General features: G+C 30.6%; 3 protein-coding genes and 1 non-coding gene across 5 annotated transcripts; all 4 read left to right on the top strand.

The window, feature by feature from the left end:
• The first annotated feature begins 1,121 nt into the window (after positions 1–1,121).
• Positions 1,122–3,739, top strand: LOC112714830 (small ribosomal subunit protein uS2c). 2 transcript variants are annotated; one of them, XM_025766508.3, is made up of 4 exons: positions 1,122–1,292; positions 1,486–1,864; positions 2,278–2,456; positions 2,706–3,739. In XM_025766508.3, exons 1-4 carry the CDS (start codon positions 1,228–1,230, stop codon positions 3,484–3,486), a joined length of 1,404 nt encoding a protein of 467 aa, XP_025622293.1. In that variant the 5' UTR covers positions 1,122–1,227; the 3' UTR covers positions 3,487–3,739. The 2 variants fall into 2 exon arrangements, with proteins under 2 accessions (XP_025622293.1, XP_072061779.1); XM_072205678.1 differs by having other exon boundaries at positions 1,123–1,292; positions 1,618–1,864.
• Positions 3,740–7,695: 3,956 nt separating this feature from the next.
• Positions 7,696–11,513, top strand: LOC112714827 (bifunctional riboflavin biosynthesis protein RIBA 1, chloroplastic). Its single transcript, XM_025766506.3, has 7 exons — positions 7,696–7,967; positions 8,397–8,775; positions 8,867–9,088; positions 9,371–9,693; positions 10,007–10,136; positions 10,497–10,793; positions 10,882–11,513. The coding sequence occupies exons 1-7, from the start codon at positions 7,912–7,914 to the stop codon at positions 11,149–11,151; spliced, it is 1,677 nt and encodes a 558-aa protein (XP_025622291.1). The 5' UTR covers positions 7,696–7,911; the 3' UTR covers positions 11,152–11,513.
• A 10,084-nt stretch (positions 11,514–21,597) lies between these two features.
• Positions 21,598–21,669, top strand: TRNAE-UUC (transfer RNA glutamic acid (anticodon UUC)). Its single transcript has one exon. It is a non-coding gene; the product is annotated as a tRNA-Glu (tRNA).
• A 1,956-nt stretch (positions 21,670–23,625) lies between these two features.
• Positions 23,626–25,337, top strand: LOC112714825 (uncharacterized). Its single transcript, XM_025766504.3, has one exon. It carries the CDS (start codon positions 23,897–23,899, stop codon positions 25,181–25,183), a length of 1,287 nt encoding a protein of 428 aa, XP_025622289.1. The 5' UTR covers positions 23,626–23,896; the 3' UTR covers positions 25,184–25,337.
• Positions 25,338–25,592: the final 255 nt, after the last annotated feature.

Here is a 25,592-nt window from a genome sequence, read left to right as displayed (position 1 = left end):
CTTCTAACAAAAAACTTTCCATCTTAATAATTTTAATATATTTTAACATAAATTAATTTAAGATACATTAACTTAAATTGTTAATGTACAAAAGTAATGAATATGTGAATTGCATGATAAATAACATATGAAACTCAACTATTTTTTTTTTGAATAAAAATTACAGCCTAACCTGAGTCAATTACCTCAACATATTATTATTACATCTTTTCAACGAAAAGAAAGGGTACTTTTATTTATTTTATTTTTTTAATTGATGTATTTCTTCAATAAGTACCTTAACCAATAGTATGCTGGTACAATATACCAATTGTACCTGTTATAACTGGACATGAATCGGATAATATCTGTATATCCGCATCCGATTCAAATTTTATAGATATTATCTAATCTGTATAGTCATCGATCGGATCCTATCTGCACTATGATAGAATCAGATTACGAATTTGACAGTGATATCCGCGGATCCGATCTGCAGATCCGCATATCTGCACGTCTCATATAAATAGCATAGTTTAAGAAAATAAACTCTAATGTGATATGAATTTTATGATATTTTATTTTTAATTTTTTATACTGTATTTTAACTTAGAATAATTAAACTTAGATCTTGAGTTATTATTTTTTTTTTGTTATTCAAAAGAATTTTTGTTGATAATATTTTAAGAGTAAATAGACTTAAACAAATGAAAAAATAGATTTTCTAGAAAAAAAAAATTTAAATAATTTTTTTAAATTATGCGAATATACCCGATATCTGATCCGATCCGATAAATATAGTACGGATGGAATATATTTAATAAAATTAAATGAAATATATCATGCCAGTTATAAACTTACAATAATAAGCGAAAAATTCTAATTACAACAACCTCAATTTCTATGATGCCATGTGTAAATAAAAAAATTAATTATTTATATAAAATATAAATATATATTAAAACTATATAAAATATATGTAAATATAGAAATATATAATAACTAATTTATTGAGTAAATGTATGTAACTAGTAGTCATAGTATTGCTTTCATTAGGAAAAAGTAATAAGTACGATGATGATGATGGTGAAAACTGAAAACAAAAGGAAAGAAGGGGTATATATTACTGCGAAAAAGCATATTATATATTGATAATGATGATTATAATTTATAAGCCCAAATCTGTTTTGTTCAAACAAAACCCTGCTTAGTTCCTACATTCTTCATTCAAAGTCTGCGTTTTTCACTATGCACCCAATGGCTTCTTCCAATCTCTCCTATTATTCTTCTTTCTCATTTCTCTCCCACTCAAGGTCTCTCTCTCTCTCTCTCTCTCTCTCTCTCTCTCTCTCTCTCACACACACACACACACACACAGAAACCGCCACAAAAATCTCTTTTTTTTTGGAGTGGAATATATATCAGCTCATGAAGTCTCTGTATCAATAAATTTCTTATCTTTGTTATTTTTTATGATTTCCTTTGATTATCTTTCTCTGAGTATAGGGCATGCAGACACTACAAATTGCAGAATGGACTAACACTAACCACCATAAAAACTTGCATGATAAATGGATATGATTTACCATTTATCCATCTCAGTTCCAAATTTTTTCCAAGTGACATTGCTGTTTGCAGACAAAGAATCAAAGCTACACTGATATCTGGAGTAGGAGGAGGAGGAGGATTTGATATAAATGAAAATTATGAATCTGTTGGAATTGAGTTACAGCCTGATGATGCAGTACCATTTGGATCAGTGTCACCAGAAATTGTGCTAACAAGAACTGATTCTTCTGTTGACAACAATGAATTTGATTTGGCCGAACCCACCAAGGGTTTTGTTTTCATTCCTGAGGCCACAGAAGATATTCTCCAGGGAAAGGTACACTCTCTGAGGGTAAAAAAGTCTTTTTCTTTTCCCTATAACTTTTTTTGTTGGAGGTCACTGTTATTGGTTGTTGTTTGTTATGCATAGAACTGAGATAATCTGTGTGAGCATGAAAGAGGAAGATCTAAAAGAAATGGAACTTCCTTTGATGGAGAAGATTAACAGAAAAGCTTTTATCTAATTTTTACATGTATGATTAATTTAGTTTGTTAGATATGGTAGCTTTTGTGCCTAAGTAATTTACATAACATTGATAATCATTTAACAAAGTGTCTTCAACCTGAGAAAGATTACTGAAAATCTGCCATCTAATGTTTATTATAGTATTCAAGATTCCTCTCTTTTAATTTAAATTTAGTTTAAGCATTTATTGATTGAATTTGATACATGTCAACACGCATTTGCAGGATGCTAAACATGGTACCACCACAGTGGTATCGGTTGACGATACAGCAACGACTGTGGATCATGCTGCACCTGCTGGTTTGATGATTGTTGATGACGGTTTGATGGCTCGATTGCCAAATATTCGTCAGTTTGTAGCGCGTGAAAGTGATAAAGTTGCATCCATTGCTGACTTGCTAAGGTCTGTGGCCATTGAAGTTTCATTTATGCATATTCATGTCCTCTGCCTAGATTTTGCTTAAAAATGCATATACCATAGCTTAAATCACTTATGCTGTCTTAAATATTTGAAAAGAGCCTTATATCAAAATTTATACACCTGATATTTGTTGTACTTACCTTGTGATGATTGATTGTGGAGTATCTTCTGTTCAAATCTTGTTTCTTTTTTGGTTATTTCACATAGTGAGTTTGCTTACTGTGGTGGCAGATATAGAAGAAAGAGAGATAACTTAGTAGTTCATGCTGCCGTAGCCGCCTCGGCCTCAGTGCCTACAAAGCAGGCAAAAAGATATTGGAACATAACTTTGGAAGAGATGATGAAAGCAGGAGTTCATTTTGGCCACGGTACTAGAAAATGGAATCCGAAAATGGCACCTTACATATCCACAAAACGCAAGGGTATCAACATCATAAATCTTACCAAAACAGCTCGCTTTTTATCAGAAGCTTGTGATTTAGTTTTCGATGCAGCAAGCAAGGGGAAACAATTCCTAATTGTTGGCACTAGGAAGACAATAGCTGATTTAATAGCACAAGCGGCAATAGGAGCTCGGTGTCATTATGTTAATAAGAAATGGCTCGGCGGCATGTTAACCAATTGGTATACCACAGAAGCAAGGCTTCGGGAGTTCAGGGACTTGAGGATAACACAGAAGACAGGCAGAATCAAGAGTCTTCCGAAAAAGGATATTGCCAAGTTCAAGAGAAAACTCAATCACTTGGAAACATATCTGGGTGGCATTAAATACATGACAAGGTTACCTGATATCGTGATAATCGTTGATCAGGAAAAGGAGTATACTGCACTTAGAGAATGCATCACTTTGGGAATTCCAACCATCTGTTTAGTCGATACAAATTGTGATCCAGATCTTGCAGACATTTCGATTCCAGCTAATGATGATGCTCTAGCATCAATCAGATTAATTCTTAGTAGATTAGTGTTTGCAATTTGTGAGGGTCGTTCTAACTATGAGCAAAATTCTTAACAATATACAAAAGTTGGTCATGCTTTTGGTCACTTGAGACTGATTAAGTTGAGGAGTACCTCTGATTTATGCTGAACCATATGTATAAAATTCTTAAATATGGATATATTGCATCTTGCTTAAATCGCATCTTACCTACTAGAACTCTAGTAGTTGATTATGTTAGTGTGAGGAATGTATGAAATTAGTCCCACATTTAAGAAAGCAAGAAAGAGTAAGGAGTTTATAAGATGAGAGATTTATTATTTTATTATCTTAAGGTTTTGAGTTGGATGTAGTGTTCTCTTATCTTATATTTTCTCATTTGATTTTTTGTTACGGTAGCTTAACAAATAGTATCAGAGTCCAATATATTTTTGGTCAGGCACCACAAAATATATATATTCCAGAAAAGGCTCATTTTTTGTCATGTCTGGGCCGAAGCCGAAACGAACAACAAGAACATAGTCATACTTGTCTATTATTTTTCCTTTTTTTATTGTGTGGGTTAACCACTGTATGGGCTATCATTTTTGTGTTTTTGTTTGCCATGTGTCCATATCCATTTATTATACTTTCCTCTTGGGCCTCATCTCAAAGCATCAGTGTCTTGGACTGAAAAAAATAGGAGATAAAAAAATCAAGAATACAACCAAAATAATACCAAATGAAAATAAAGTAGTTATGAAATAATCTGTTTGAACAATTTTATTAAGCAGCAGTTATGAAATAATTTGTTGTGTTTGTATTTTATGAAAATGCTTCCTTTTGTGTGATAAAATTATTAAAAAGTTATGAAATAAAAATTTGTTGTAAAATAAATAAATAAAGAAGATAAAATAAAGAAGTATAAATAAAAGACTTTAGTATTAATATTCACTAATATTAATATCCTACCATAATAACGATAATTTATATATTAATATTGTATTTGTAGTATATGAAGAGAGAAAGAGAAAGAAAAGCTTTATATTGTACGTAGAGAGAGAAGAAATATTTTATTGATGTGTGAAATTATTTCTCAGTTGCTTCTCTATTTATAGGCAAAGAAAGATTTACATTTTCAAATTTCTTTAATACATTCATCCTTGAGAACATGAGCCGCCTATAATAAATAACATCTGCATACTCATTCTTATAACAACAAAATTTATATTGTATAATATTTTATATTTTTGATCAATTTGGCAAAATTATATAATTATAAAATAATTAACTTTTGCAAGTCATTTTTTTAAACAACTTTTCCAAGCATGACAGCTTATGTCTAAGCTTCCCATCGTCCTTATGACTTTGAGCAGTCAAGGCAAAAGAAAAATGAGTTTATGATGATAATGATTTGATGAAATTGAATACTAGAGAGGTCTGAGAGAATCACAGTCAAATAAGTGATGGTCAAAATAAAACCACAATTTTGTAGACAACAATAAAACTATAAAAAAAGAAATATTTAGCCGCCATCCTCATTCATTGGATGTAACCCTTAATCAATACCGGCCACTATATTATTTTATTTTAATATTTAATATTCATAGTCAAAGTGCGCTTTATTATTTCTCCATCCACGAACATTCTTGGCGTTTTCGTTGCCTAAACGTAATTGCTCACCCCACCATGCACCACCTCAATTCGCCCCATATATACCAGAAGAAATTTGCCACCAGGAAATATTCTCCAATATTCACCTTCTTAATTATTTAAAAAATAATAATATCTTAAATCATTTTCTAAGAATTTTTTAATCAAACACAACAATGAGTTTTTATTATATAAAAAAATACTCTCGTAAAATATTTTTATGTGAAGATCACATTATAAATAGTTAGATAATTCAATTGAATATATTTAATTAAATATATTAAATTAGTCACTTTTTTTTTGTAAAATAACATCATGAGAATATTCATTTATTATAAATTATATTATGAACATTATTTATTTTAATTTTATTATTTTAATATTTTTATAATAATTCATAAAAGAGACATGGTGGTTAAGAGGAAGGTAAATAAATTACTAAATAATTTAATATATTTTCACTCATCTTTAACATAAATTCTAAATACTTTAATTATTATTTTAGTATGAAAACATTGTACATGTATTATATTTTGTTTCCTTAATTAAATCCATATGTTAGATTTAGGGCAATCGTATTTTTTTCTTTAATAAAATCCATATGTTAGATTTAAGACAAATTATACATTTAACTAAAATTAGAAAGCAAAATTATTCAATTACAATATTTTAAAAATTATTATATTTTGATTCTATATTTATTTTGTATAAATTGCTACATGAGATAAAAATTGACTACACTCATAAACCGTAAATCTAAGCACGATTTGCAAACAAAAAGAAGACAATATAAATTACTAAAAAATGTAGCAATTTACACATAAATAAATAAATAAAAATTGACAACCCCACTATTTATGTACAATAATTTTTTTTTTCTTTTGATTTCTCTCTCTTTTTTATGGTTGAATTTTATTTTATCCTTCATTAACTCTCGGTCTAATCAATTTGGATTAGTTTAATAAATAGTTTACTAATCCATTTAATAAGTAAGTATTAAAAGTTAAAATCTCATCTTATACATGTAGAACAATATTATATATTTAAGTTTTTTTATTAAGCAAATTAGTTTAACATAATAAAAATGAGTTATAATTAGTATTATTTCAAGTCTTATTATTTAATTTGATTAAACTTTTTTTATAAAAAGATTTTGATGTATAGTATTATTGGTACATTTAATAATTTATTGGCCAATATAACAAGTCACAAACTCTTAAATAAAATTCAAATTTATGATAGATTAGTCCATTATCTAATGGACTAAAAGATATTTTAAAAAACACAAAAAATTCTCTCCACAATGGATCTCTTAATTTTTTTCTCAATTATTTAGTAAAGTATGATATTTCATCATTTAATATTTTCTTTTACATATTTTTTTGTCCCATTTAAAAAAATAAAAAATAAAAAATTACATTTTACCAAACAATTAAAAAAATAAAAAAAATCCATTCATCAACACACCTTTAGCATCATGGGACATGGGAAAATTTTTTTATTATTTTTATTTTTTAAATATAAAATTATCAAATCATATAATTTTAAAAAATAATTAATAAATTTTAAAATTACTACTTAAAATATTATCTAAATGAATGATTATAATTAAAATATTGTATGAAAATTTTTATATGAATAAATACATCAAAATCAAATTTTTTAAGAGTTATTATATTTTTAAACCTTAATTAATCTTTTAAAAAGTTTTAAACCTTAATTAAGTTTGAGAGAGAGAAAGTTGGTGGAGAGAGTTATGCGGGAGGAAATGAAAATCAGTAATAAAAGTAGAGAGAGAAATCAAAAGAAAGGAAAAGAGTTAATGCGGGATATCCATTTAGATTGTCTTAAAACTTTTGCATCTTATAGTATAGAATCAAAAGGTTACCATTTTCAAAATGTTATAATTAGATATTTTAAATTTATTTAAATATGTAATTCTTTGTTTTATCAAAAATAAAAAATTTGAATTTGTAATATCTTAAATTAGTATGGAGAGACTATGTTAATTCATTGGCTATTTCAATATGTAACTTGTTCTTGGAATTATTATCAAATATTATAAAATAAAATATTATTTTAATTTTTAATATTTGAATTAAATTTTAATTTGGTTATTAATTTTTTAAATATTTTATTTAGTTTTAAAATATTTTAAATATTTTATTTTAATTCTAAAAATTTTTAAAATGGACTTAATAGTATTCACAAATGATCATAATGTAAACATTTTTCTTATGATTTTAGAAGGTTGATAATTAATTGCTAAAACTTGAAATTTTACATTAAAAAATAGATTAAAAAAGAAATATTGTAAAAAAATTTAAAGGTTATATTTTTTCAATTAACTTGTTTTGTTAATTATTTTTGTTAAATTTAATGGTATGATAATATTAAATTTATTTAAAATTTTTTAACACAAAAATAAAAAATTACATTAAAAATTAAATTAAAATTTAATCCAAAAATTTGAATTAAAATCATAATTTACCCATTTATTATAGAATTTAATTTTAATATAATATTAAAATAAAATAATTTTATATATACATTCAATTACATAATTATATATCATTAAAAATAATTATTTTTTATATTTACAAAATTGACTGTATAAAAAGTTTTCCATACATCAAAATTAAACTCTTTATTATATATACTTTAAGGTTTTCCAGGTTGGTTCGTTTCAGAAGAAGTGTTGTTGCGTCCTTCATCTCCAAGTTGACAACTCTCTTCTGACTCTCTCTATTATATATATATTTAACAACAACCGCGATAACAATTAACAACCCCACCGGTTTTTTTTTAGTTTTCAATTCTTTTATTTGCTCAAACCAAACCTTCCATCTTCGCCATTCTCAATCGTCAATGGCTTCTTTGAATCTCTCCTATTCTTCTTCTTCACCAGCACTCTCACACACAAGGTAAGTTCCCCCTCTCAAACAACCACATCTCTAATGAATTTATCATTCTATATCTTAATTATATTTTTATTTTAATTTCTAATTTTTTTTCATTTCTTGGGATCAGTTATCACCAAACCATTTTGGCCGCCCTGTATTTTCTTATCCTCAAGATCATCTTTTTCTGTTGACCGTTTTCCCCCCTCTTTCTTAGAACGTGTGGTGGGGTTTTCACTTTACAAAAACCAAGCTGTTCGAAAAAATTAAATCTTTTGGGCTCTATATCTCACCAAAACTTGTCTGCAAAAGTTAATATGTACTTGGATGTCTCAGCTGAATAGCTATCTGCTCATTGTGCCAGATGAATTTTGGATTCTAACTTCGGTTTTTTCTCATTTGGTGTTATGTTTAGATGTTATAATTATTAATTTGACCTTCTATTGATTATAGGGCAATCAAACAGTTCAAATTGTTCAATGGACTGAATTCAGCAATTGTGAATGGACAGGGACCTGATTTTCCCTTTGTCCGGTTGAGCTCTAAATTTTCGTCAACTGAAAATGCTGTTTCCAAGGTCAAAGCTACATTGATCTCTGGAGGAGGTGACCTACTTTCTTATCCAAATGGCAGTGCTGTTGAGAATTTAGACAAAGATAAATCTGTTGGAATTGAGGTTCAACCTGATGCAATAGCATTTGGATCCCTGCCTACGGACACCACCCTGTCGAGCATTGGTTTTAGCATTGAGAATGATGAATTTGATTTGGATGCACCCACCAAAGGTTTTGCTTCCATCCCTGAGGCCATTGAAGATATTCGCCAGGGAAAGGTAGACTCTTTCTCTATAGGAAAAACAATTCAATTCTTTTTGGTATATGAACATTGGAGGTGACTGTAATTAATTGATGATTATGATGCAGATGGTAGTTGTTGTAGATGACGAAGATCGTGAAAATGAAGGGGACTTGATAATGGCAGCGCAGTTGGCAACACCAGAGGCCATGGCTTTTATTGTGAAGCATGGAACTGGTATAGTATGTGTGAGCATGAAGGAGGAAGATCTCGAAAGGTTGGAACTTCCTTTGATGGTAAACAGCAAAGACAATGATGAGAAACTCCGAACAGCATTCACTGTGACAGTGGTATGGACTACTCTTACAAGCATCTTCACATTTGGGTTTTCCTTTGTTTTCATCAACTAGAAACTAAACATAATAGTTCCATTTTATTTGCATTATGCATAGCTTTTAGGCCTGCCTAGTATTCTACAGGACATTGACTAACAGTTAAAAATGATTTCAACTAAAAGATTATTGAAAATTTATCTTCTGTTGTATTAGTATAGCATGCAGGAGTTCACTTTTCTGTTTAGTTTAGGCATTTATTCATGAAATTCAATACATTTCAACATTATCCACTTGTAGGATGCCAAACATGGTACCTCCACAGGGGTATCAGCTCAAGATAGAGCAACTACCGTATTGGCCCTTGCCTCAAAGGATTCTACACCTGGTGACTTCAACCGCCCAGGCCATATTTTCCCACTAAAGTACAGGGAAGGTGGTGTTTTGAAGAGAGCCGGACACACAGAAGCTTCGGTGGATCTTGCTGTACTTGCTGGTTTGGATCCAGTGGCAGTTCTATGTGAGGTTGTTGATGATGACGGTTCGATGGCTCGGTTGCCAAAGCTTCGTGAGTTTGCAGAGCGTGAAAATTTGAAAATCGTGTCTATTGCTGACTTGATAAGGTTTGTGGCTACATTTCATGGAATATTTAAACAAGTTTATTCATATTATGTTGATTTTGCTTTCAATTGCAGATAGTGGATATCATAAGTTTAATCCCTTGTGCTTTCTTAAATAACTTGGATGGTACATACTTTTGTCATTGAGGATACCATGGGTCAATTATAAAGATTATGGTTTAAATATTTTTAGAAACTAAAACTGGCAAAACATGTTCCTTAATTAACTTCCTTTGTCATGGTTTCTGCTGCCTTGCCTTCCATACATCTTTTGCTTATATTATAAGACTAAGAGTTATGCTGCTTGTTGTGGCAGATATAGAAGAAAGAGAGATAAACTCGTTGTTCATGCTGCTGCTGCCCGGATACCTACAATGTGGGGACCGTTCACAGCTTACTGTTATAGATCACTCCTAGATGGGATTGAGCATATTGCAATGGTTAAGGTGAGGAATGCTTGTGTTTGTGTTTTATAATGCACTACATATACATTGCATTGCTTATGAACATTCTGGATAGTGTAAATATGTATACTAACATATTGCATCTAGACCCTAGAGTATAGCACAGCTTATTTACATGTGGTTTAGGTTAAATGTGATTTCTCCAAATGCAATTAGAAAATTATTGGCTACAAGTAGCAGTTTAAATATCATAAAATCCCCCCTTCAAGAGTACAGTTCAAATAGTTGTATACACTAATTTGAGATTTGAAGGCTTAAAATTTCAGAACAATGAGATGTTTATACTTCTTAGCCATTATCTACTTTAAGCATTATGGTTCTTAATGCTGCTTATTTTAACAGGGTGACATTGGTGATGGACAAGATGTTCTTGTCAGGGTACACTCGGAGTGCCTGACAGGAGACATATTCGGGTCTGCCAGATGCGATTGTGGGAATCAACTTGCACTGGCAATGCAACAGATCGAGGCTGCAGGCAGGGGTGTACTGATATACCTCCGTGGACACGAAGGGAGGGGTATCGGGTTGGGACATAAGCTTCGTGCTTACAACCTACAGGACGATGGACGTGATACTGTAGAAGCCAACGAGGAGTTGGGATTGCCTGTTGACTCTAGGGAGTACGGTATTGGTGCGCAGGTAATATATTTGTAACACTCTTTGGCTAGAATATTCATGATTATTGAAAGTTTCACTGAAATGAGTTTGAATTTTAAACTACCTGCAGATATTGAGAGACTTGGGTGTTCATTCTATGAAGTTGATGACAAACAATCCAGCAAAGTATGTTGGGCTCAAAGGATATGGTTTGACAGTTACAGGGAGAATCCCACTGGTAACTCTCATCACACCAGAGAATAAGAGGTATTTAGAGACCAAGCGCGTGAAAATGGGACACATGTATGGCTTGGAGTTTAAGAGCCAATTGAACAGTAATGGCAGTGTCAATGGTGAAGCCAACAGTGTAGATGAATCCAATGCTGTTACTAGCTTATAAACCTGGATTCTTTGTTTTGGGGAAAATAATCTGCATGCTGTAAATGGATCCCAAAAGTGAGAAATAACACAGATTCTGGTGGTGATTGATTGATTTCAAATTCATTTGCCCAATTTTCCTCAGGGCAAGGTCAAAAAGAATTATATAGGCCTTAGAAAAGATCCTTCTCTGAAACTTGGTGCTGTGTATAATATTAGGGAGCATTGCCTATGCCTTTTATGGAGAGCTTCATTATACATTAAAATATTATATTTCCTTTGTTTCTGAAGGAATTTATATTTCTACACTCTGCTCACAAATGAGTAACCACATTGACATTTATTGCTAATTTATATATAAATTCAAGGGAAGGTATTCATTCATATAACATCTTTTGATTTGATCTCATGCTAGAGTGGTGGTTAAGTAAAATAATCTGTACAATAGGAACTCTATGATATGATCTGATATGATATCAAGGAAAATGTATGATGCATCTGCTATTATTGGTTTTGAGAATCACATCCTACATCCTTTGAATGATAACAATTTTAAGTAATATTCCTTTTTCTTCATTTCAATATTAAACTTAGGAATGAAGGTAACAAACATGTTTAGCCTTTTTGTTTTTGGATCCAAATGTATTCACATCCAAACATAACTATACCAAAAAACAAGCTGATATTTGAATTCTAGAATCTTGATCAAATCTCTAATAAATGATATTGAAACTCTTACTAAGGAAGATGGTGGTAGAGATGGATTCCAAATTTGTCTTTTCTCTCTACTAGCTGACCCTGAGAAGAATAAACAGCATCCCAACCAGTAAGTTAGAAAAATCTTACTTATGTTAGAGAGATTGGAGATTAGTGTTTAGTCACACGTATCATGAAGGAAATAAAGGGAGCTGATTTCCTCACCAAAAAGAGTGTTTACTCTTTTTTTTGTCAACGGTATTTTTTAGTTCAACAGATCAAAGAAAAACTAATCCTTTGGGCTTCATAGCCCCGTTTGTATTAAAAATAATGATAGTGGAACTCTAATAAAAGTATAAAACAAATCACTTACTAATCCACCAATAAGTACCGTGATAATTGTGTTGTGTGTGGGCTGAATTCAGAAAGACAAGAGAAGATGGATAGAAAATGGGATGGAGTCTGAGTGCAATTGAATCTGAGTTGACTCAATCATAATCATGTGTAGGTCTAAGAACCCTGAATTAATTTCTGACTACAAAATAAACAAGTCTTGATTCATTTATGACTGCATTCAACGGCTAGTTCCAGGTTAACTACAAGTGTATGGGAGTGTACATTTGTATAAAGAAGAAACTAGAGGGTTCTAGTAGGCATAATTGTATGCACTACAAGACAAGAGAGAGAAGAGAGTGAGACTCTTTATCTGGCACCAACCACGTGCTCTGATGCTCTCTCCACCTCACTGTCCCCTTCTCCGTTACATGCGCCTCTTTTGTGTTGGCACCAGCTCAATCCGCCGCAACTAACCCAATATTTTACTTATATTTAATAAAATATTTTAAATACATAACTAATTATTAACAATCATATTAATGTTTTTATGTACCGATAATATTTATGTTTAAAAAAAGTGAAATGAAATAGAATATAGAACATGATACTAATTCACATTCTAATATTCTATTATTCTAATCAACTAAAAAGTGTAGTTAAAGTTAGAAAAGTTCCAACCTCCTTTTAGACACGGAATAATTTTAAAACTCATAGCTGTCATTCATTTTCTTAAATTTATTATTTAAAAAAAGAAGAAGCATAAATCAATTTTAAGTGAAGATTAAGCATAATTTTAATTCAGTTTCCGACCGTTGGCAGTTTAACCCTAGGCATCCAACGGTACAGCTTCTTCTGATACAGCTGTTCCAGCTTAGTCTCACCTCTCACCATCTCTTCTCACTTTTCTCTATTCAGCAATTCTCCCACGCGCCACTTCTCCACGCGCTCACCACACCCCAACCTTCTATAAATACCATCCCCACTCCTTTCTTCTTTTGCACACAACCTGCAACACACGGCCTTCTCTTCTCTCTTACTCTTAACAAAACCAACTCGCAGCGCACTCACTCTCTCTCTCTCTCTCTACAATGGCTCTTCGCTCTCTCTTTGTTTTCATGGTGGTGGCTGCGTTGTTGTTGAGCGCCACAATGGCTCAAACTCCGGCTACCTCGCCGGTGGCTACTCCTCACAAGAAAGCTAAGCATCACTCATCTCACGCTCTTTCTCCCTCTCCCGCCGTTTCACCTTCCGCCGGAGGTTCTCCACTCTCATCCGAGGGTGCCGTCTCTCCCTCCTCCATTTCTACTTCACCTTCCGGAGCACCAGGACCGGCTCAAAGCGCTGCCGTTTTGAACAGATTCACCGTCGTTTCTTCTGCTGCCGTTGTTTTCTTCTCTGCTGCTCTACTATTGTAGATCTAGTTTCATGGATCTTGCTTTTTTGATTCGTGTACTGTCGTTTCTTTTTTTTCTGGTGTGTTATAGCTTGTGTTACTGTGTATTCACCATTTATTTGATTATTTTGTGTATTCTATTAATTAATATATTATATATTATATATTTTGCTATGAATGATACCTGATTTTATTTCGGTGTAGCTTGATTCAATTATTCTTCGTTGCAGATGATTTTAATTTAACAATGTAAGATTTGTAACTCTATCTGTTACTGTACATAACTAATGGCTGCGTTGCAAGTAGTAAGTTAAACTACTAAACTAAATTTTATAATGTATCTATCACAATAAAATTACTGTTTACTAATATAAACTTTATCAGTTAACATTTTTTAGCTAAATCCAATTAAATAACGTTGCCTTTTTCGAGTTATGAAGACTGGATTCAAGGGAGTGTGAATTTTGGTCTACAGGAAAATGCGGAGTGTTACTTCTTGTAGATGTTTATCTTACTATCTGTATTCAAATTAAAATTAATGTAACGTTAGGGCGGAGTAATATGACGTTGGATCCATATAAACATGGAGTAATTTTCAATGGTACTGAAATCCAATTTAACGTTTAATGAAAAATGTGAAGTACTTGGAAATTTGAATCCGAAACCAAACGGTGGACAGATTCAAATGAAAGGATTCAAATTATATATGCTTTGGCATAAAAATTCTTTAACAAATATTAGAGATTAGAGATATAAAACATGTTTTGCATACATTAAAGATTTCTGTCCTTGTGTGAATTTGGATTTTACTTTCATATTCATTGTATATAGGACAATAATTTGTGCATTATTTGACGTGTGGTGTGGTCTAGGGTCACATGTAAAGTTTTGAGTGAGAAGTGAGGAGTGGGGTAAAGAAAAGGCCAGAAGCAATCTCTGCCTGTGGCAGTAGGTCTGGAACTGAGCCGCTCAGCTCACCAAAATTGAGCTTAGCTTGAAAACTCACGAGCGGATTCAAATAATAAAAATATAAACACAAAATTTATAATTTTATATTAATAAATTATAACTTATATATTTTAAAAAATATTTAAAAAAATAATTTTATATATTATTTATTTATCAATAAATATAAATTTTTTATTTATATCCTACATCAAAATTATATGTAATAAATAAATATAAAATTTTAAATAATTAAAATTATTAATATATAATTATATATTACTATTTTATATGTATATATATAATATTAAAAGTATAAATTAAATACATATAGGATATATATATATATATATATATATATATATATATATATATATATATATATAATCGAACTAGCTCACGAGTTAATGAGCTGAGTTTATCCAAATTCAAGCTCAACTTATTTAATTTATGAGCTTAATTTTAGGGTTAAGCTTGGCTCACCAGCTCACGAGTTTAACTTATCGAGCTATTAACGAGTCGAACTCGAGTTGGCTCATGAGTTGACGTGACTCGCTTCCAGTCCTATGTGGCACAAAACAAAAACACCTTACCTATCATCATTTCACGGTCAAATATTCCAACCTAACAATTAAACAAGCAATGGGGGCGTGTGCTGTAAACTTCTCATTGCTTCACAAAAATTAAATTGGTCAAGCTTCCCAAAGTTAACTAAGCGTTTATTAAGGAGGGACACAAACTTTAAAGTGCAGCTAGTAATAATTAGTATTACAGTCCCACCCTTAAAAGCAACTCCCCTCTGATTACGGACGGAGTCATCAACGACAAAATTTTGAAAACCTGGTTGGATTCTACAAAGAATGATACTAAGTTCTAAGTAGCAATCGGTTGAAGTGAACACAGTTCACAAAAATGGAAATCAATTATACTATAATAGTTAGGAAATTCAATAATAATTAAGTGTAATTCAAAACTATGACATATATTGGAATAAATGGTAAGTATATGAACAATAATGTGCCATTAAAATATGAAGACAAACAATACTAAAACAAATAAGGTGCTAATCGAATAAATAATACTCCAAAGTCTTCCTGGATACGGAGAAAATACATAATTACTTATTGACCCTAGATAAAAGAATTAGTGACAACAATAACTCCTTGCTGAATCCACACATTCCAATCCATTGTTGAGTTACCGAAAATCCCCACTGCTTGCCATAAAATACCAAGGGTGCAAAAGAGAAACTTGACCAATTGAAGCTACCCATAAGTATGTGTAGTTGTGTACCACTGATTAACGTGTTAAAAGCTAATCAATAACAATAATGGTAATTTTCGACCTACTCAAACATAGAAACAAGAGTAATTTTTGGAAACTTTTTTAATAAGAATAAAAATTCTAATCTATTTGAGAAAAGAATTTATTTTTATTTAAAATTTAATTTTATAATTTAGAGTCCGTTTGGGAAGTAGCAGAAGCTACTTTTTTTAACTTTTGGATTATAAAAAGTCACAATCTATGTGTTTGGCACTATTTTAAAAAAAGTTTTTAACTTCCAAAAAAGTTAATTTGCAGCTTTTTGAAAAAGTAGAAATATATAACTTCTTGCTTCTCGAAAAATCTATTTTCCTTAAAAAAATTAATTTTAAAACAAAAAAATCTACTTTCCTTCTTGACTCTATGAAAAATACTGACCCTTCATCACCATTTTCATACAAGGTCTGCTAGAAGCACTGGCATTCTACCATCATTCTCACGCAATATTCCAAGTCTCACCATTTTTACGTAATGAAACATTTGATAGAAGTATTGATTCTCCACCACATTTTCAGACAATATTACATCTGAACAATTTACTGCATATATTCCTTCTAAGTATTTTTTATCATTTTATCACTATTTTTTATTATTAAATTTGTATTTAAGTGTGGTATGAAATTTCGGTTTTAATTTTATTTTTTTCATATGTAATTTTATAGCTTATTATTATTTTCATAGTTAATTATAACAAGTTCTTGACCTCAATAAAGGAGAAGAGAGTTCTAATAAGAGTAAAAATAAAAAATAAAAAACAGCAATAAAATATACATTGACATACATTTTATATTTATTTTTTATTTTCACCTATCATATCATACACAATATTAGTGATTATGTTATGTAAAATCAACATTCAATATTAAAAAATATTTGTTATCATTGTTATTTTAATATTCATTCTCTTTTATAAAAAAAATTTATCTTTTGTGTTATTTATCTAAACGCTACAATTTTAAAATAAGTACTTTTATAACTAAAAAACCAAACATAAAATAACTTATTTATAAGATGCTTTTAATAAAAGTCCTTATGTTTTAAGTTCATTTTTCAAAAAAACTTATTTAAGTTATTTACCCAAAATGGGTCTTATAGTGATTTTAATATGTTTGTGGAATTGAATTCAATCTTTTTATTAACAATAATTTTTAAATAAGTAAGTAAAATTCTCTTCACTCACTTATAAATAGGAATATCTTTTATATTTTAAATATTAAGTTACAACTTACAATGTTGTGAGAATTAATTTGAAAAATATACTTTTTAATTTTTTTATTTATAAATGACAAAAATATAAAAATAAAATAATTTATTTTTATATATTTAAAATAAAAAAATATTATTTTTCAATGAATTTTAATTCTTTAAATTCCAAACAACCTTAAAGAATTGTCGTCCCAATCAACACCGAGACTAGAGAAGATTGTTATTCGTTAATCGTTACAATCAACGGTTATTATCAAAACCCTCAAACACTAAATACCAATTTATTATATATGCTAATTATCATTTTTAAAAGTATCCATGAATCAGATCATATCTATAAATTTATCGTATTTATTTGCATTCAATTTATAATTTGTATATATGATCTAATCTATAAAATAATAAGATCAAATAAGATTGGATTCACACTCCAATGTGATCGAATTAGGGATATATATATATATATATATATATATATATATATATATATATATATATATATATATATATATATATAAATCCGATCCATATAATGAATAAATTAATAGATAAATAATATATATGGTATACTTACATTTTGTTTTAATTAATAATTATTATTTATATATTTTATGTTATTTAATTTTATTATTTATAAAAAATTGATTTAATAATATTTTAAAAATAAATTATTTTTAAAAAATAAAAAATTACAAAATAAAAAAATTATTAATTTTTTATAAAAATAAAATATTTTTAATACATTTTATATTTTGCAAATATATTCAATATTCCATTCGTTCCAAATGTGCAAATTAAATATATCGAATTCAAACATAAAAAATATAAATATTTGATTATGTTCGATCTAAAAAGTTTAATATGAAGTGTATAAAAATTTTAGTCATATCTAATTTAATCTGATTTATGAACATTTTTAATTATTTTTTAAATATTAATCAATATATTATAATAAAATAAAAAAATCCATATATACTTATCTTCATATAAAATTATTAATTAAAATCATTAAATAATAATTTAATTAAACATGTGAAGTCATATTACCAATTTTAATTAACAACTTCAACCTCTGGAAGTGAGTTTTTATCTTATTATAATAATCTTATCATCAAAATAATAAGAAAATCTCTACCGTGGGATCACCATCGAGCGGCCCTAATTCCTCTCCTTTACTATAAATACTAAGCCTCTATCCTTCCGCACTCAGAAATATTATTCTGTTGCTGCGCAGTTCAGAAAACACACACTCTCTCTATGAACATGGCTCGCTCTGGAACCCTAATCACGATAATGGTTGTAATGTGCTTGCTCTCAGCCACCGTTTCAGTATCTCATGCGGCGTCTCCGAACACTAGTAAAGCTCCCACTCCATCGTCGCATGCAGCATCTCCCTCATCAACCTCTTCACCGCCAGCTCACGCTCCTGCTCCTGCTCCTGGACCGTCCGGTAGTGGCGCCGCGTCGATTGGTTTCTCCGCCGCAGGATCTCTGGCCGTTGTTCTCGTCGCTGCTGTATTAATTATGTAAAGTGTCGCCGCCATTTGGATTATTGTGGCTCGCTCTCTACACCTGACGGCATGCACATATCGATCATTTTATATTTATAATAATAATAATAAATTATTTTACTATTTATTGATTTTTGTGTTTGTTGGTACATTATTTAGGGTTTTTTCTTTTAATATCTTGTGCTGTGCAATAAGCTTTCGCTCCGCCGTGTTATTTTGCAGCATATATATATGTATAGTGAATTGCTAATTGGTAATAAGTAGTGGATTCTCTCTGTTTGCCATTTGCTTAATCCTAATAATTGCCAAGTATATATATCTATGAAATTGAAAATAGTCCAGAAGTAGTAGTCAATATTACTGAAACTTAAAGAAGTAAAATGAAAAAAGACAGCCATGATGTTGAAACGAAAGCGATGAGAATGACGGGAATAATGATAGAATAAAATAGGTTAAAGTATACTTTTTTTGTCGTTGAAGTTTGATAAAAGTTTTAAAAATATCCCTAAATTTTATTTTGTTTCAATTTTGTCCCAAAAATTTTCGAGACTAATTTTTCAAAAAATTTAAAACCAATTCAACAACAATTTCATAAGAGCAACTCTCAACACAAGTAAATCAAGCATAATTTTTATGCATTATTGTTAGATTGGTCTTAATTTTTTTGAAAATTTAGCCGGTAGGGGTATATTTGATGCAAATGAAAAACTTTTAAGACAAAATTGAAACAAAATAAAACTTAGGGGTATTTTTAAAATTTTTGTCAAACTTCAGGGACAAAAAATATACTTTGCCCAATAAAATATATGTATTAAAAATTAAGTTTTTTTTTTTTCAAAGACAGAATTAAATTCGCGGTGAGTATGAAGACACCATTTGAGTTATAATTCATTAGTATTAGGGGTGACAATGGGTAGGATAGGATAGGCTTTGGAGTCAATTCTAATCCTATTCGCAGGTTGAGATTTTTATATAATCTCAACTCTACTCTACCTGCGGGTTGAGAATATCTCAATCCTAATCCTACCCGCTCTTAACCTGCTGGTATCCGACTCTATCTGCAAGTTACAAAAAAAAGATGCAATATTATTAGATAACTTGATGATAATTTAAAATAGAACTATTTTTATGTAAAAAAAGTTTATTAAATTATCAATTAGTGATCTTCTTTTAATAACTAAGCATCTTTTGCATTTAGTGACAGGTCTTTGGTTCAACATCAACTTAGAACATATTTTTATATAAGTATATAACATATACATATATAGGGTGCGGGTTGGTCGGGTAGGGTTGAGGCTCAACCCACACCCTACCCGACCCGCACAAAAACCCTACCTGCACCCTATCCTACCCGCTGCGGATCGGGTTGGGTACCCGCGGATAGGATACATATTGCCACCCCTAATTAGCATGTTAAAAATTATGTTAAATAATATATATTTATATATAAATATATAATAATTTATTTAGTGATTGATTTTTAGTATCTATAGAGTATTTTTAATTGAAAAAGTATAGATAACCAACAACATTTTTAAACAATGTGTGAATAATATAAATTAATAGGGTTAAAAGAATAAATTTAAATTAGTAGCATTAAATTAGAATGTAGTGTATCTTTATTTGATTGGTGGTTGTTCATATTATTCAAAATAATCATTATTTACCTAGCATTTTTCTTTTTAATTTGTTGGTTAATATATATATTCAAAATATTATAGTCATTTTTTAAATAATTGTCTTATTTTAGAGAACATATATAAATAGTAGTTATTGAATCTACATCTTATTTATTGGTGTCTAGTCTACATATTAATTATTAAGACTTTTATATTTTATTTGAATTTAAATTTATATAATCCACTTCTGTAGAAAACAGAAATGAAAAATATTAATTGTAGATAGTAATATTATATTTTTGTGATAATTTTTAATATTTCAGAGTATTATTATCAAATTTAATTTTGATGCACAACGTAAAATAATTTTACACATATATACAATTACGTAATGATACATAGATAAAAATAATTACTTTCTATATTGATTGTATGAATAGTCATTTAAAAAAAATGTGATTGTACGACTATATAAAACGTTTTACATTGTTAGTGTCCCAAAATTAAACTCATTATTATTTTTTACTTTTTATGTAATATAAATTTTTAGATATAATTTTGATATTTTACTCTAAAAACCCAAAGAAAATAAAGTATTTAATAACAAAGGATAATAAAATTTAGCTTGGCACATGTAAGTTATATAAATTAAAAAAAATAAGAATAATATATAAAACTTTAAGTTAAAAAATCACTAATATAATACCGTTAAGGCCTTGACTTATGTTAATGGTTGGATGTAGCAACAAAAAGTAAAGAACAGAATAGAGAAAATGTAATTTTAACGGGCCGCTATCTCTTCCTTGAGTTCGTACTTCATATATAGTTCATACGCCAGCCTCTTTTTCATTTCGGCACCCTTAACTTGATCCTTATTGACGCATTGAAATAGAGCAACTTGCTAACATCCGTATTTTGTGATTGTATATGCCTTTTTACATCAACAACACTTCTGAGTTTTTGAGGTAGGCATGACCCTATAGATGTTTATGGAGATACAGAAAAGATTTTATCTGAGGTAGAAAAATTGAATTCATTTACCCTTTTAAAAGTTGCTTTCTAAATTATAGTCTAAGGCAGGTAACAAAACTAAAGTAATGAAATCAGGCACTATATCAAAATGTTGCATGCCATGGAAGTTGTTCGTAACTCCAAGCAAAGGTTTGGCCCAAAGATAGAAGGGAACCGCACGTTAAGTATTTGATGAATTCACTTCTAATAATAGGCTTCAACTTTTGAAGGCAAATCTCATCATTTTCTCCCCCCCCCCAAAAAACAAAAAAAAAAGCTTCTGATCTTGATCTTGTTGTTTGTTACAGATTTATTTTGGTTAACATAATTCGCAAGTTGATTTATATTAAAAGGTGGCCAGAATGCATGTATAAAACTTTGGTAATTATTTTTATATAAAACTCTTTTGCAAAAAAAGAACATTAACATCCGTTGTCGTCCAGCGGTTAGGATATCTGGCTTTCACCCAGGAGACCCGGGTTCGATTCCCGGCAACGGAATTTTTGTTCCTTTTTGGATGCTCCTAAAGATAGGACATAGGATACCATAGATCATATTGAGCAATATAGCTGGTTCTTATATGTTTCATCAAATCTAGCAATACTGTTGACCGAAAAGAAAGAAGTCCAATAACCCTTTTCTTAGTAAATATTATTGGTTTCATTCAACGCTCGTGTTTTTCACTTTTTTGACATACTTGTACTAAAATTTCACCCATTTTAGAGTTAGTATGCTAAGTATTATTCTTGAAGGTTAGTTGGGTTTGCATTTTAAATTAATAAATTATGAATAATGTTATATATTTAAGTATTTTTATTAATTAAATTTAATTAAATTAGTCTAATATAATTAAAATTAATTATGATTAATATTATTTTACATTTTATTATTTAGCTTGATTGAATTTAATTTATAAAAAATTTTAGATAGATAATATTACTGATAAGTTATTACCTGCTCTTTCGTTTGAAAATAGAAAGAAAGGGAAAAGGGACGACTAAAATAAAATATCTCTCTACCGTCCTTGATTGCTAACAAATTTCTGAAGCTTAATAGTTAATATGGTGGCCCATGTAAGCCCCTATGCAATGTTAGGTGAATTAATTTGTTAATGACAACTAAAGTTATATTATTTGACGATGTCAATATCAATAGGAGTACTATATAGCCTATACAAATTTTGCTAGGAAATACAATATATAAATTATGCTAGCCATATAATTTTCGTATTAATTTTAGTGAACATTTTCACCTTAATTTTGTGGTCGCAGCAAATTGCGCTCTTATCGGATTAAGTATCGGGTCCAAGCCCACCGACGAACCGACCCCTTCCCCCTAAATGGAAAAGAACTACACACGAAAACAAAAAAATAAATAAAGATAAAAAATTAGATAAAAATTTAATCAAAATAACTTTTAAGAGACCTCTTATACGTACGAGTCTTTTTGGCTTACAAGTTTTACAAGTCTAATAAAGTACACGCATTACACTTAATTAATGCATTACACACTTCCACATTCGAGAGTAAATAAAACGCAAGTTATTCAACAACTTCCTGTTTCCAAAGCGCGCTACTCACCATGCATTATGAACGACTCTTCTTCTTCCTTCATGAAAACAATTTTCTTGCCAAATTTGAAGATAATGGAACTTCAGAAATAACCCAAACGATTACAGAAATACACCCCAACGATTACAGGAAATACACCCAAAGGATTACAGAAATACACCCAAAATTTATGCATATTTCAGAACTCTTTCTCTTTCTCCTCCTCATCTTCTGCTGCTTCTTCTTCAAAAACGATTTCAGAGCTTGATGTCAAAAAAAATGGGAATCGAGAATAACGAAAAAAGAAAACAGAGAAAAAAGTACATAAATGAAGAAGAAGAACAGAAAGAGGAAGAAGAACGTGCAACAAGAAGAAGAAAAAAGAGAAAGAGAAGGTAAGAAACAAAAGAAAAGAAGAAGAAGAGGAAGAAGAAGAACATGCAAGAAGAAGAAGAACGAGAAAGAGAAAGAAGAAACAAAAGAAAAGAAGAAGAATAAGAAGAGGAAGAGGAAGAAGAACGTGCAGAAAGAAGAAGAAGGAGGAGAAAGAGAAGACAAGAAATGAAAAAAAATAAGAAGAAGAGGAAGAGGAAAAAGAAGAAAAACGTAAATCTTGTATCGCGTTTTTTGGGTTTATTCGTTAATTAACTTGTAAAGCATATAAGCCCTAATGACTTATATGCAGAGCTTTTCTCAACATTTAATTATCAACTTCGTATAAAATAGAGTGCCACAGTTTCCAGTTTCCACCATAAATAAATAAATAAAGATCCAAAATGGTGTTATAACGACAAAATTAGTCTCACGTAGCAACGAATGAATTCATGAAGATGTTAACAAATTTGTATATATAATATTTTCTCGAAATAGTAACTTACTCCCACATAAAATACAAAACTAAAATAAATGAAATCTGATATGCAATAAATTCCGTAGATATAGAAGTAAAACAAATCTGTAATTTATTATAATCCATGTGGATAGGGGTGATTACATATGAATTATGAAGTAAGTAAGTGTAAAGTTAGAAAGTCAAACTAGGAGACCAAACTTCACCATCCACCACCACCTTCTCTGTTCTCTCTTTGAATGCTGATGTTCATATTTCTTCTTTTTCTTCCTCTCTCTTCTTTCTTTCTCACCCTAAAACCCTAACTAACCACAATTTCTCTCAGAAATGGTGTTTCACCATCGCAGAAAACTCATGCCAGAAATCTGCGAGTCCATCTGCAAAGTGGAGAAGAATTGTTCTTCAAACTGTGAGGAATGCCTCAAACTCTGCATCACCAACCCCCAATACTACTATTATTCCCAACCACCGCCACCGATTCCTCCTCTCCCCTTAGACGATACATCAGATCATGGAAAAAGCCACGCGCTCTCGCCCTACTTGGTCCTTGCTCTCTCCGTTATCGGAGCTGCTTTCTTCGTTGTTATTTGCTGTGCAATCTTCGCGAGGATCTTCAGAAGGAGGAGAAGATCCTTATCGCCACCGTTGAGTCTTCGAACACAGGATAATACGCGTGATGATTTCTTCGTTGATGAGGAGCACGGTCCTGTGGTGGACCACCCGATCTGGTACATCCGTACACCCGGTCTTCAAGAATCGATTATCAACGCAATCGCTGTTTGTAGGTATAAGAGAGGTGAGGGTTTGATTGAAGGAACAGAGTGCTCTGTTTGTTTGAGCGAGTTTCAAGAAGATGAGAGTGTTAGATTATTGCCAAAGTGTAACCACGCTTTTCATTTGCCTTGTATTGATACATGGCTTAGGTCACACACCAATTGTCCTATGTGTAGAGCTCCAATTGTTTCCAACAACACTCTTAGGGTTCCATCTATGCAGCATCATAATCATAATCTTAATGTTCTTGATTCAACTTCAAGTTCAGGTTCAAGTTCAGGTTCAGGTTCAGGTTCCTTGGAGATGAGATCTGTGGAAAATATTAACAATGGAAGAAGCCTTAGAGGAATGGAAAATACTCAAAATATTGGCTTTGAATTGAGGAACAGGGAAGAGGATGAAGAAGGAGAAGAACAAGGCCAATTGGGAGGTGAAAGAGTACTAAGCATGATTAGGCCAAGGAGATCTGTTTCTCTGGATTCTTCTTCTGTTGCAGATATTGCTCTTGCTGCATCTGCATTTGTTCTATCTGCGGATTCGGATTCCGATTCGAATAGAGTTCTTGGGGATGAGACTGAGAGTGAACGAATTGGTTCAAAGAGGGTTAATGTTAATGTTAATGTTAATGGAAATGAGAATGAGAATGGGGCAAGTAGTTCAAAAGGGAGAGGAGGAGGGAGAGGGAGAAGCTCTTCTTTCAGGATAAGGTATCTGCATAGTGTTGTTCCTAGTTCAATGAAGAGGTCACGTTCCTTCAATGGTAAATACCTTGTGTCTTCTTTGTATAGCCGCAGCCAAACTCAGAGGAAGCAAAATGCTAATAATCTGAGAAGCTTTTAAAGATGCATGTATGTTGCTCTCAACAAGCTGAGAGTTTCAATGTTTTCCTTTTGTTATTGATGTTGGCATCAAACAAGTTATGTGATGCTCAATTGTGTAATAGAGAGAATCAATAAGTTGCAAATAAAGATATTTGCTTAATTTTGCTGAGAAATCAAAGCTGTCATTTATGTTTGATTTTTCACTTGAATTTGTTATATTCTGGTCTTCTAAGGTTTATACCCAAACTGCAATTAGGCCTTTACCTCGTTCAAGTTTGATGATGGCATAGATGGGAAAATGATAACCCACAATCACACTCATAGTTCAATGAACTTGGTAAACCATCAGAGAATAAAGTTGTGACAACAAATGAATCCAACTTGCAACTAGCATATATTATGAGGAACTCAAGCAGCCAGTTAGCCAA

The sequence above is a fragment of the Arachis hypogaea genome, chromosome 10 (genome assembly GCF_003086295.3).
Source record: "Arachis hypogaea cultivar Tifrunner chromosome 10, arahy.Tifrunner.gnm2.J5K5, whole genome shotgun sequence".
NCBI classification, from domain to species: Eukaryota; Viridiplantae; Streptophyta; class Magnoliopsida; order Fabales; family Fabaceae; genus Arachis; species Arachis hypogaea.
The sequence above is the reverse complement of the archived record's forward strand: the minus strand, read 5'-3'. Positions and strand labels throughout refer to the sequence as shown.